The following is a 13133-nucleotide window of genomic DNA, read 5'->3' on the forward strand; positions in this document are numbered from 1 at the left end:
GAGAGGGGCACTGCTTTGCCCCTCGGCCCTCAGCTGAGCACCCCCTGGGTGCTTCTCTTGGGAGATGGAAACCCTGAGAGGGGCACTGCTTTGCCCCTCGGCCCTCAGCTGAGCACCCCCTGGGTGCTTCTCTTGGGAGATGGAAACCCTGAGAGGGGCACTGCTTTGCCCCTCGGCCCTCAGCTGAGCACCCCCTGGGTGCTTCTCTTGGGAGATGGAAACCCTGAAAGGGGCGCTGCTTTGCCCCTCGGCCCTCAGCTGAGCACTCCATGGGTGCTTCTCTTGGGAGATGGAAACCCTGAGAGAGGCGCTGCTTTGCCCCTCGGCCCTCAGCTGAGCACCCCCTGGGTGCTTCTCTTGGTACCCTGGTGGTCTGGCCAGGTGGGTCATCCAGGCGTGAGGTCTGGGGCTCTGCGGCACCGCAGGTCCTGGCCCCAGGAGCCCACTGCCCTCTTTGGCCTTTGCAGTCCGGCAAGCTGGACGCATTCCTGGTGCTGGAGCAGCTGCGGTGCAATGGCGTGCTGGAGGGCATCCGCATCTGCCGGCAGGGATTCCCCAACCGGATTGTCTTCCAGGAGTTCCGCCAACGGTAAGTTCCCAGGTCTGGCCCAGGTAGGGGAGGGGTGAGCGGGACTGGGCAGAGGAATGGAGGCTGGAGGTACGCCAGGTGACTTCTGCTCTGTGTTTCCAGCTACGAGATCCTGGCGGCGAATGCCATCCCCAAAGGCTTCATGGACGGGAAGCAGGCCTGCATCCTCATGGTGAGTCTGCAAGTCCACCCGAGACCTCCCAGCCTCTGGCCACAAGCCACCTGCTGCTCTTGGCGGGACCCTTCTTAACCACATATCACCACTGGCCAAATGCCACCACAGAAATCAAGAGCGCTTCTTTTTCCTCCTTCTGCAGATCAAAGCCCTGGAACTTGACCCCAACTTATACAGGATCGGGCAGAGCAAAATCTTCTTCCGAACCGGGGTCCTGGCCCACCTGGAGGAGGAACGAGACTTGAAGATCACTGACGTCATCATGGCCTTCCAGGCGATGTGTCGTGGCTACTTGGCAAGAAAGTAAAGATGCTTTCCTACATCCTGATACCTTGAGCACGAATCACTAACAGGGGCCTTTCCGTTCTGATTCCCCGATTCTAAGAGGCCACCTGTTTGAGATGCATTATTGATTGAATGACAGCCTTTTCTTGAGAGGGAAGAAATGCTTCTACCTTAAATAAATGTACCGTTATGAGTGCAGGGAAGGAACGAGTTTTAGACTTGGGTTCTCATCCTGGCTCCCCGAGGTTTTGCCGATAAACCTTGGGCAAGTTACTCCACCTCTCTGAGTTTCAAGTTTTTGGCTAGAAACGGCATAATCCTTTTGATCTCAGGGAGCTGTTTATGAGGTGTCACTGAGATAATGCGTGATGAGAGCTTAGAACAGTGCCTGGCTCTCAGGTCGGAAATGTTTGGTGGTGTTGTCTTTCTGTCTTTCTTTCTTCCTCCCTTCCCTTCCCCTTCCCTCCTTTCTTTCTTTTCTTTCTTTCTTTTGAGAGTCTCTCTCTCTCACCCGGGCTGGAGTGCAGTGGCGCAATCTTGACTCACAGCAACCTCCGCCTGTTGGACTCAAGCGATTCTCGTGTCTCAGCCTCCCAAGTAGCTGGAATTACAGGCACACAGTACCACACTGGGATAATTTTTGTATTTTTAATAGAGATGGGGTTTCTCCATGTTGGCCAGGCTGGTCTCGAACTCCTGGTCTCAAGTGATCCGCCCTCCTTAGCCTCCCAAAGTGCTGGGATTACAGGCGTGAGCCACTGCACCTGGTCTAGAAATGTTAGAATTTGATAAAGTAACGAGGAAAAAGGACTTGACCGTGTCTCGATCTCCAGGTCCCAGTGGGATTTATAAGGCAGGGCTTTGGAGGGTGTGATGTCCCAGGGAAGGGCTCAGGTTCCTCAATGAAAGTCACACCCAAGGGACTGCAGGAACAGGCGGAGTGGCCGTCTGTGTTGTCACTGGGTAGAGACCACACCCTCACCTGCAGGGCCCTGATGTGTCAGGTTGACACGTGGACCCAAGAAGGTCAAGGCCAGATTTGGGAGCTCTTAGTCCTTCTGCAACAGACCTAACTTCACCAATTTTGTTACTGATTTTCCTGTTGCTATCCCTCCTGCTTCCAAGATAACTGGGGCAATTTTATTCTTAAAGTTTTCCCGTATCCAGAATGGCAGCCACGCAGGGAAAACAGAATTACGTTCACTGTGCTACAGTTTCTCAGTGCAAGAGCCCTTAAATGAGAAGAGTTCCGGATCAGGGTCACAGTTTGAGATTCCTAAAACAACCCGGGGGAGAACAGGTTTGACAGGGCTGGGTGCGGTCGCTGACATCTGTAATCCCAGCACTTTGAGAGGCTGAGGCAGGAGGATTGCTTGAGCCCAGGAGTTTGAGGCCAGCCTGGGCAACATGGCAAGACTCCTATCTCTACAAAAAAAAAAAAAAAAAAACTTTAACAATTAGCTGGGCATGATAGCATGTGCCTGCAGTCCCAGCTACTTGGGAGGCTGAGGTGGGAGGATCACTTGAGCCCAGGAATTTGAGGCTGCAGTGAGCCATGATCATGCCACTGTATTCCAGCCTGGGCCGCAGAGCTAGACCCTGTCTCTGAAAAAAAGAAAAAAAAAAAAAAAAAGAATAGGTTTGTCAGAAATAGCTGGTGTAGGCTGGGCTCAGTGGCTCCCGCCTTTAATCCCAGCACTTTGGAAGGCCAAAGAGTGGATCATCTGAGGTCAGGAGTCTGAGACTCACCTGGCCAACATGTGAAACTCCATCTCTACTAAAATACAAAAATTAGCCAGGCATGGTTGTGGGTGCCTCTAATCTCAGCTACTCTGGAGGCTGAGGCAGGAGAATCAATTGAACCCGGGAGGCGGAGGTTACAGTGAGCCAAGATCGTGCCACTGTACCCCAGCCTGGGCAACAAAACCAAACTCCATTTCAAAAAAAAAAGAAAGAAAAAGAAACAGCTGGTGCAGCTGGAGTGTATAGGAGCCCCTTAGGAGTGAGGCACATGGACGTGTTTTCTGAGTGGTGTTTGGATCACGGCTGTCCAGGGCGTGTTGCAAGCCCTGGGTCTTCCTGGCCCGCTGAGAGAGGCTCTAACCTGTAGATGATTTAAGTTGTGAGCAGCCAGACAATACATGTGTAACACAGGGTTTCTGGAAGAATCTGAGCACGTCCCTATGCAGGTTTGGGACACTGCGGGGCAGGGCTCTGTGGACAGCAGGATGAGGCTTCATGACTCCTTCCCCATCTTCTCTTCCCCCTCCTTAGGGCTTTTGCAAAGAGGCAGCAGCAGCTGACAGCCATGAAGGTGATTCAGAGGAACTGCGCCGCCTACCTCAAGCTGCGGAACTGGCAGTGGTGGAGGCTTTTCACCAAGGTGAGTGCTCTGCCCCAGCCTCCTTCCCAGGTGCTGGATTGCAGGTGTGAGCCACCTCACCTGGCCAATAGTGTATCTTTTCTGTTGCTGGCACAGTCAAGGCCTCTGGACTCAACTGGTGCCTGTAGTGGTGCTGGTTGCACAGTACCCACGGCACAAACTCACGCTCTGTCGCAATTGACTAGGCTTTTCCTCATGCGCCCTTGAGTGTATACATTGGTGCAAGGCTTTTGCACCAAGCAAATAGATACTGAGTGCCTACTGTATGCCAGGCACAGGATAGGTGCTGGGGGTGCAGCTGTGAACAGGTATCATCGTCCCTGGCCTCTGAATATTCTGGCTGAATGCGGGAGTAGATGATAAACAGATCATCGCAGACACAGATGCGTGATGGCAGACTGTGACACGTGCATGAAGGAAGCTGCTGGAGTCCATAGCGGGGGCCTCCTTATTGCCAGGCATGGGCTTGAAAACAAGGAGTTGGGAGGCAGCTCAGGGAAGCATCCTAAAGCAGATGCTGCTTCTAGGAAATAATCACCCCACTGAACCAACTTCTGAAAACCTATCCTAAGAAAATTGTCTTAGTTGGGTGCGGTGGCTCACGCCTGTAATCCCAGCACTTCAGGAGGCCAAGGTGGGAAGATGAGGTCAGGAGTACCTGAGGTCAGAAGTTTGAGACCAGCCCAGCCACATGGCGAAACCCCATCTTTACTAAAAATTCAAAAATTAGCCGGGCATGGTGGTGCATGCCTGTAATCCCAGTTACTTGGCAGGCTGAGGTGGGAGAATCTCTTGAACCCGGGAGGTGGAGGTTGCAGTGAGGCAAGATCACACCTCGGTACTCCAGCCAGGGCGACAGAGCAAGACTCCATCTCAAAAAAGAAAATAGTCTTCAAGAAATTCAAGAGTTAAGGGCATTTATTGTTTCCTTATTTACAATAGCAGAATTTCAATGTCCAGTCCTAGCTGAATGATGAGTTCAGCAACGGTTCATCCATCAATGGAATGTTTTTCAGCTATTAAAAGTGATGGCTTGGATACTGAATAGGTCTGCTAAAAAAAAAAAAAAAATGACTGCTACCTAGCTGTCTAGCTGGACACTGTGGCATGTGCTTGTAGTCCCAGCTACTCTGGAGCTGGGGTGGGAGGATTGCTTGAGGCCAGGAGTTCAAGGCTGCAGTGAGCTGATTGTGTCACTGTACTCCAGCCTGGGTGACAGAACAAGACCATCCCTAAATAAATAGATAAAAAAGATGGCTATCTAAAGTTGTAAGAATGATGTAACAGCATGGAAACAGCATGGGATAATAAATACCTTATAATTTTTTTAGACTTTATCTGTCACGCAGGCTGCAGTGCAGTGGCACAATCATGGCTCACCGCAGCCTCAACCTCCAGAGTTCAAGCGATCTTCCTATCTCAGCCCCTCAGTAGCTGGGACTATAAGCATACACCACCATGCCTGGCTGCTTTTCTTGTAGAGATGGGGTCTCATGATGTCGCTCAGGCTGGTCTCACACTCCTGGGCTCAAGCGCCTGCCTCGGCCTGCCAAAGTGTTGGGATTATAGACATGCACCACGTGCCTGGCTGTATCTTATAATTTTAAATAGTAAAAGCAGCCTCTGACACTAGACAGTATGATCTTAAGTCTATATATATATATATATTTTTTTTTTTTTTGAGATAGAGTCTTACTCTGTCGCCAGACCGGAGTGCAATGGCGTGGTCTCGGCTCACTGCAACCTCCACCACCCTGGTTCAAGTGATTCTCCTGCTTCAGCCTCCCAAGTATCTGGGATTATAGGCAGGGGCCACCACGCCCAGCTAATTTTTGTATTTTTAGTAGAGATGGGGTTTCACCATGTTGGCCAGGATGGTCTCCATCTCCTGACCTCATTTGTGATCCACCCGCCTCGGCCTCCCAAAGTGTTGGGATTACAGGCGTGAGCCACTGCACCCGGCCAAGTCTATTTTTTAAACATAGAGAAAGAGACAGGAAGAAAATGTAAACAGTGTTCATAATGAGTCTGATAGGGAGGTGGGATTGGAAAGATTTTTTTTCTCCCTGTTGTCCTTGGAAGGAAGTACACTTTTCAGCGGTAGTTCTCTCTTGGGATGGTTCTGAAGTGGGAAGATGAGACTTGCTCCCTTCCTTTGCACCTTGTCTGGTGCTCTGGTTTAGAGCTCCCCAGTCTTGCCACTGTTGCTGTTTTGGAGTGAATAATCCTCTGTGGTGGGGGCTGTCCTGTGCACTTACAGTGTTTAGCAGCATCCCTGACATCTACCCGCTAGATGTCAGAGGCACCCCCCATGCCAGTCGTGACAACCAGCAGTGTCTCCAGACAACATCCCCTGGGTGTGGATCGGTGCGGCAACATTGTCCCTGGCTCAGAACCACCGATCGAATTTATTACGACAGCGTATCCCTTTGCCACAAAAACAAGTGACAGGCTGACCCATGTGTGTGCAGGTGAAGCCACTGCTGCAGGTGACCCGGCAGGAGGAAGAGATGCAGGCCAAGGAGGACGAACTGCAGAAGACCAAGGAGCGGCAGCAGAAGGCGGAGAACGAGCTTAAGGAGCTGGAGCAGAAGCACTCACAGGTACCTGTATGGATGCGTGGCTGGGGCTGCCGGGGAGCAGGACTTGGCCCCGTGGGGCTCACTCGCCTCCTCCCCACCCGCTGTGTGCAGCTGGCCGAGGAGAAGAACCTGCTACAAGAACAGCTGCAGGCCGAGACAGAGCTGTATGCGGAGGCTGAGGAAATGCGAGTGCGGCTGGCGGCCAAGAAGCAGGAGCTGGAGGAGATCCTGCATGAGATGGAGGCCCGCCTGGAGGAGGAGGAAGATAGGGGCCAGCAGCTGCAGGCCGAAAGGAAGAAGATGGCCCAGCAGATGCTGGTAAGGCATTGCAGGGCAGCCTGTGGTGGGTAGCAAATCTCTTGACCCTCACTGCGGAGGGTCTGTGGAGGTGCATCCAGGGATACGTGTCCCTGCTGGGACAGATGATGAGACTGAGGCTTGGAGATGGTCGATCATCTCATCAAGGCCACACAGCTGGGGTTGGGATTTAAACATAGCAAGCCCACTCTGTTCTACTGCCCTGACTTGCATGTGCTAACCCCTTTTCCACTACAGAAGCCTAAGTGGAGGATAATTGTGTTTGTTAGCTATTGCTACGTAACAAAACATGCCAAACTCAGCAGATAGAAATAGTAAGCATTTATCTTGCACAGTCAGAAATTTGAGAGTTGCTTAGGTGGGTGGTTCTGGTAAGGGTCTGGCCTGAGGTTGCAGTCAAGATGTTGGCTGGGCTGCAGTCATCTGAAGGCTCAACTGGGGCTGGAGGACCCATTCCATGTGGCTCACTCACACAGCTATTGGCAGGAGGCCTCAGTTCCTTACCATGAAGGCCTCTCCTCAAGGCGGCTTGAGTGTCCTTCCAACATGGCGGTAGAGTTCCCTCAGAAAGAGTGATCTGAGAGAGAGGAGAAAGGAAGCCACGATACCTTTTATAGCTTGATCTCTGAAGTTACACTCCATCACTTCCTCCTGATTTTTTTTTTGTTGTTGTTAGAAGCAAATCATTATGAGTAAAGTCTATCTGCCAGTCTTGTGCAAATCAGAACGAAACAAAAAACAACAAAAAAGAAGCAAATCCTTAAATCTAACCCACACTCAAGGGGAAGAGAATTAGTGCCCACCTTTTTAGAGTAGCAAAGAATTTGTGGATAGATTCTAAAACCACCATGGTACCTACTGTGCCCATTTTATAGATGAGAAGGTTGAGGTTCCATGAAACCAAGCAGCTTACCCAGGTCTTTTTGAGATGGAGTCTTGTTGTATTGCCCAGGCTGGAGTGCAGTGGTAAAATCTCAGCTCACTGCAACCTCTGCCTCCCAGGTTCAAATGATTCTCCTACCTCAGCCTCCAGAGGAGCTGGGACTACAGGCACCTGCCACCACACCTAGCTAATTTTTTTGTAGTTTTAGTAGAGATGGGTTTCACCATGTTGGCCAGGCTTGTCTCGAACTCCTGACCTCAAGTGATCCACTCCCCTCGGCCTCCCAAAGTGCTAGGATTACAAGTGTGAACCACCCTGCCCATGTCCAGGCCTTTTATTTCTTCTTTTTAGGAGGCTACAGAATTCTGGGCATCATCAGGCCTAGCCCCTGTGCTCATTAGTCCCAAGATCACCACAAGAGTAAATTTGTTATGATCAAAGCTGTTATTCTTTTCCCTCCGCAACAAAGGACCTTGAAGAGCAGCTGGAGGAGGAGGAAGCTGCAAGGCAGAAGCTGCAACTTGAGAAGGTCACGGCCGAGGCCAAGATCAAGAAACTGGAGGATGAGATCCTGGTTATGGATGATCAAAACAACAAACTGTCAAAAGTGAGTAAGGGCTGGATGTGGTGGCTCACGCCAAAAATCCCAGCACTTTGGGAGGCCGAAGTGGGCAGATCACTTGAGGCCAGGAGTTTGAGACTAGCCTGGCCAACAGGGTGAAACTCCTGTCTCTACTAAAAATACAAAAATCAGCCAGGCGTGGTGGTGAATGCCTGTAATCCCGGCTACTCGGAAGGCTGAGGCAGGAGAATCACTTGAACCTGGGAGGTGGAGGTTTCAGTGAGCCAAGATCATGCCACTGCACTGTAGCCTGGGTGACAGAGTGAGACTCTGTCTCAAGAAAAAAAAAGAGTGGAATCAAGCTTCTGCGTTGAAAACGACAGGCTCACCAGGATCGGGGGGATTTGGGGGATTTGGGTCTTTCTGTTCTCAAAGCAGAAAAGCCCTTGGCAAACCAGGACAAGCTGGTTACCCTAGTCAGTAGTCCAGGAAGGGTCCTGCTTTGAGTACTTTGAGCTAGATGTCAGCTTGGCCCCTACTGTGAACTAGGCTGTTAGATGCAGGTATACATGGTGAAGGAGGACCCTGCCATCATGGGGCTTATACTCTAGTGAGATGGCAAATAACTACCATTTACTGTGGTGATCAGGGCTCTGAAGGAAATGTTCACCAGAAGAGTGCAGCAGGCTAGGTGTGGTGGCTCATGCCTGTAATCCAAGCACCGTGGGAGTCTGAAACAGGTGGATTACCCGACGTCAGGAGTTTGAGACCAGCCTGGCCAACTTAGTGAAACCCCATCTCTACTGAAAATACAAAAAATTAGCTGGGTGTGGTGGTCTGTGCCTGTAATCCTAGCTACTCAGGGGGCTGAGGCAGGAGAATCACTTGAACCTGGGAGGTGGTGGTTGCAGTGCGCTGAGAGCGCACCACTGCACTCCATCCTGGGCAACAGAGTGAGACTCTGTCTCAAAAAAAGAAAAAAAAAAGGAGTATGGCAATGGGGGATAGAGGAAGGGTATTCGGAGAAGGCTTCCTGGAGGAGGTGACATTTAAGCAGAAACCTGGAGAGCGAGAAGCAGTTAGAGGGGAATAGGAGAGCATCTCAGCTGGTTGGCACATGGTGCAAAGGTTCTCGGGCAGGGAAGAGCTGGCCAGTGGCAGGAATGGAAGAAGGGCACCTTTAGCTGAACATACAGTGTGAGGGACAGACTGGCACGAGATGAGAAATGGCCAGATTTTGGAAATTGTTGAGAGACTTCTCTTTACCATTTAAAACTCTAGTTGCATTTGGCTATAACATGGGCTTTTCTTTCAACTGTTTGTATGGAAATTAATAAAATTGAAACATGGATTCTAGAGAAAAACACTAAAGACATTTTTTTCTCTTTCCCCAAAAAGGAGCGAAAACTCCTTGAAGAGAGAATCAGTGACTTAACGACGAATCTTGCAGAAGAGGAAGAGAAGGCCAAGAATCTCACCAAACTGAAAAACAAGCATGAATCCATGATTTCAGAACTGGAAGGTAAACCAGCTACCCAGAGGTTTCGAATGGGGCTTGTTTTTATTCTGTTCTTTTAGAGATAGGATCTTGCTCTGTTGCCCAGGCTGGGATGCAAGTGGTATAGTCGTGACTCACTACAGCCTCAAACTCCTAAGCTCAAGCAATCCTCCTGCCTCAGCCTCCTGAGTAGCTGGGACTACAGACATGCACCACCACACCCAGCTAATTTTTTTATTTTTTATTTTTGTAGAGATGGGGTTTCACTATCATGCCCAGGCTGGTCTCGAACTCCTAGGCTCCTGCAGTCCTCCCACCTCGGCCTCCCAAAGTGCTGGGATTACAGGCACGAGCCACTATACCTGGCCTTGAATGGGGGTATTTTTAAAAGCAGTTATCCCATGAGTGACAACTCTATCCCGCATCTCAAAATCACCCTCAGTCAACACACACACTAATCATACGATAGAAGGTGACGTTCATCAGGAGATAATGGTCCAGGCTGTGGCTATGATGGTTACCGATGAGGGGATGTGTGAATTTCTTCTCCATAAAATGCCTGAGCAGGAAGGCTCATTTCCAGGCGTCTCTCTGGGGCCTCCCCCTCCTGAAGAGCACCCTGGTTTTTACAGTGCGGCTAAAGAAGGAGGAGAAGAGCCGGCAGGAGCTGGAGAAGCTGAAACGGAAGCTGGAGGGTGATGCCAGCGACTACCACGAGCAGATCGCCGACCTCCAGGCACAGATTGCAGAGCTCAAGATGCAGCTGGCTAAGAAGGAGGAGGAGCTGCAGGCGGCGCTGGCCAGGTAGTGGGGCTGGCAAGGGGCGTTTGCTCTGTGTTCACGTGTCCCGCGGGCCCCTGCTCATTCACAGTGGCTGCCTTGGTCAAGGTGGCCCCAGGCCCGTGGCATGAACTTTGTTTCCCAGCCTGGTCCTCCCATGAGCCTCCCTGACCCCGTTCAGTCCCCCAGCTCCTCGCCTTCCACTTTCTTCTCTTCCCGACAAACACGTAGTCTCTTTGCAGTTGATCTCACCGCCTCCCACGGTGTTGCCAATGCCTCTTCCACATCCAGGCTCTTCTCGTCTAGACCCCAGTTGCCAAGGGGTCAACTTCCAGTTGCCCAATGAGTCCATTTCCATTGGCGTCTCAAACACCCCTGTCTAAGGCGGGAATGACCTTCCTTCCCCAGCTCCCCGCTGTAAGGGCCCTGTGTTTTGGGAACGCCAGTCTCCTCCATTGCTTCTGCTGACCCACAGCGAGCAGTGGTCTTCAGGTGCTGCCAGTCCTTCTAAGCGTGCCCCATCCCTGTCCTCTGTTTTTCCCTCTTCCTGGCTCTTAGCTGGCTTTACACTAATGGTGATACTGCACCAGCCACAACGAATGATTATTTACCTGCTCACTCTGTGCTAAGTTCTTTTCAAGCAATGCCTTTGCAGATACCTGGCCAGGTGTACTGCTGGTATCTTTGTCTGAGGAAGAAGCTGAGCCCCCTAGGGGTAATGGAACAGGTATAATGTCACTGCTTCTAAGAGGTAGAGCTGGGATTTAAGCCTCAAAGCTTTTTGATTGATCCCCTGGCTTGGCTCTTTTCTCTTCTAATTTGTGCTGCATTGACAGTGCTGGGGTGATGAGGAGAAAACATCCCTCTGGGGCACGAACCCGCTCAAAAAACTTCGCTGGCTGGATGCAGTGGCTCAGGCCCGGAACCTCAGTACTTTGGGAAGCCAGGGTCGGGGGACTGTTTGAGGTCAGTAGTTTGAGACCAACCTGGGCAACATAGCAAGACCCTGTCTCTACAGAAAATTTAAAAGTGAGCCAGGCGTGGTGGTGTGTGCCTGTAGTCCCAGCTACTCAGGAGGCAGAGGTGGGAGGATCCCTTGAGCCCAGGAGTTGAGGCTAAAGTGAGCTATGATCATACCACTGCACTCCAGCCTGGGCAACAGGGCAAGACCCTGTCTCAAAACCAAAAAACCAAAACCTAACTTCACTGGCTTATCAGGGAAAAGCCGGTTTCCTTAGCTCACCCTCAGGTCCCAGGCACCCTCTGCAGTCTCACCCCAATCCAACTATCTCACTTTGTCTCCTGTCGCTGCCCGTTCACAAGCACAGTAAGATCAATGTGCTTGCCTCTCGGCAGCGCTCTACCATCTCACAGGGCTTCTTACAGCCCACCTTTATCTGTGGTCACCACCCACCCCGGACGCAGAGCCCCCGTTTGAATATCCCCCACAAGCAGTGGCTGGCCAAGTACTGTACGTGGGGTGGGTACTCAGTCACTGAGCAAATGCAGAAAGAACAGACAGCTGACAGGGGAGAATGACTGTCCAACATTCAGAAGGCATCTACGCGGTCCCCACTGTAAGCGGACAACTTGCCGGTCTGGGGCCAACGCTTTGCATTTTTGCACACACGTGCATACACACACACACCCACACACATACACAACCTGATGTGATGTCAGACCTCGGCACTCACATCCTATGTTAATCTCAAGTAGTCTGACGTAGCAAGAAGCAGGCCTGGGGATGTGGACAGGAGGTGTCTGGATGTCTCTACAACACGTGTCTGGTCCCAGAAAACCATTTTTGGTCACCTTGTAAGAGAAAAACCCAAGGGCCCTGGGGGTTGATTCTGGTGGGTCTGTCTCTGACAGGCTTGACGATGAAATCGCTCAGAAGAACAATGCCCTGAAGAAGATCCGGGAGCTGGAGGGCCACATCTCGGACCTCCAGGAGGACCTGGACTCGGAGCGGGCCGCCAGGAACAAGGCTGAAAAGCAGAAGCGAGACCTGGGCGAGGAGCTGGAGGCCCTGAAGACAGAGCTGGAGGACACGTTGGACAGCACGGCCACCCAGCAGGAGCTCAGGTGAGGGGCCTGCCGACCCCACCCTCCCGCTGTCCCGCCACAGCAGTGGGATGGGCGTAGGAGAGGGGACAAACGCAAAGCAAATCCTGCGTCACAGGACTTCTCAGCCCGTGCATTTCCCTTCCTGGATGCAGTTTGCTTTAACTTGTAGAAGTATGGTTGTTTCTCATCTTTCTTTTTTTTTTTCTTTTCTTGGCTGGGCGCAGTGGCTCATGCCTGTAATACCAGCACTTTGGGAGGCCAAGGAGGGTAGATCAGAAGGTCAGGAGTTCAAGACCAGACTGGCCAACGTGGTGAAACCCTGTGTCTACTAAAAATCCGAAAATTAGCTGGGCATGAGAGCAGGCGCCTATAGTCCCAACTACTTGGAAGGCTGAGGGGGAGAACTGCTTGAACCCGGGAGGCAGAGGTTGCAGTGAGCCGAGATCATGCCACTGCACTCCAGCCTGGGTGACAGAGCAAGACTCCATCTCAAAAAAAAAAAAAAAATTCCTTTTTTTTTTCTTTTTTCTTTTTTTTTTAAAGTCTCACTTTGTCGCCCAGGCTGGAGTGCAGTGGTGCGATCTCGGCTCACTGCAACCTCTGCCTCTGAGATTCAAGCAATTCTAATGCCTCAGCCTCCTGAGTAGCTGGGATTATAGGCACCCACCACCACGCCTGGCTAATTGTTGTATTTTTAGTAGAGACTGGGTTTCACCATGTTGCCCAGGCTGGACTTGAACTCCTGACCTCAAGTGATCCCCCAACTCTGGCCTCCCAAAATGCTGGGATTACAGGTGTGAGCCACTGTACCCCGCCCTCATCATCTTATTTCTTATCACAAAAGTAGTATATACCAGGGGTGTCCAATCTTTTGGCTTCCCTCAGCCACATTGGAAGAAGATTTGTCTTGGGCCACACATAAAATACACTAATGATAGATGATGAGGTAAAAAAAATTTTAAATCGCAAAAAAAAATCTCATGTTTTAAGAAAGTTTATGACTTTGCGTCA

At 51.1% G+C, this 13133-nt stretch overlaps 1 protein-coding gene across 5 annotated transcripts in view; it reads left to right on the plus strand.

Moving 5' to 3' along the window:
* MYH11 (myosin heavy chain 11) overlaps nucleotides 1-13133 on the plus strand; it is a 164371-nt gene that overhangs the window by 119468 nt on the left and 31770 nt on the right. For all 5 annotated transcript variants that reach the window (XM_064362464.1, XM_064362466.1, XM_012477419.3 and 2 more), the window contains 10 exons: nucleotides 468-589; nucleotides 692-761; nucleotides 907-1067; nucleotides 3324-3432; nucleotides 5904-6035; nucleotides 6126-6332; nucleotides 7685-7822; nucleotides 9176-9299; nucleotides 9908-10079; nucleotides 11928-12140. In XM_064362464.1, coding sequence (XP_064218534.1) covers nucleotides 468-589; nucleotides 692-761; nucleotides 907-1067; nucleotides 3324-3432; nucleotides 5904-6035; nucleotides 6126-6332; nucleotides 7685-7822; nucleotides 9176-9299; nucleotides 9908-10079; nucleotides 11928-12140 — 1448 coding nt within the window. The remainder of the gene's footprint in view (nucleotides 1-467; nucleotides 590-691; nucleotides 762-906; nucleotides 1068-3323; nucleotides 3433-5903; nucleotides 6036-6125; nucleotides 6333-7684; nucleotides 7823-9175; nucleotides 9300-9907; nucleotides 10080-11927; nucleotides 12141-13133) is intronic.

The sequence above is a fragment of the Aotus nancymaae genome, unplaced genomic scaffold (genome assembly GCF_030222135.1).
Source record: "Aotus nancymaae isolate 86718 unplaced genomic scaffold, 86718_ANA_hifiasm-v0.15.2.pri h1tg000049l, whole genome shotgun sequence".
NCBI lineage: Eukaryota > Metazoa > Chordata > Mammalia > Primates > Aotidae > Aotus > Aotus nancymaae.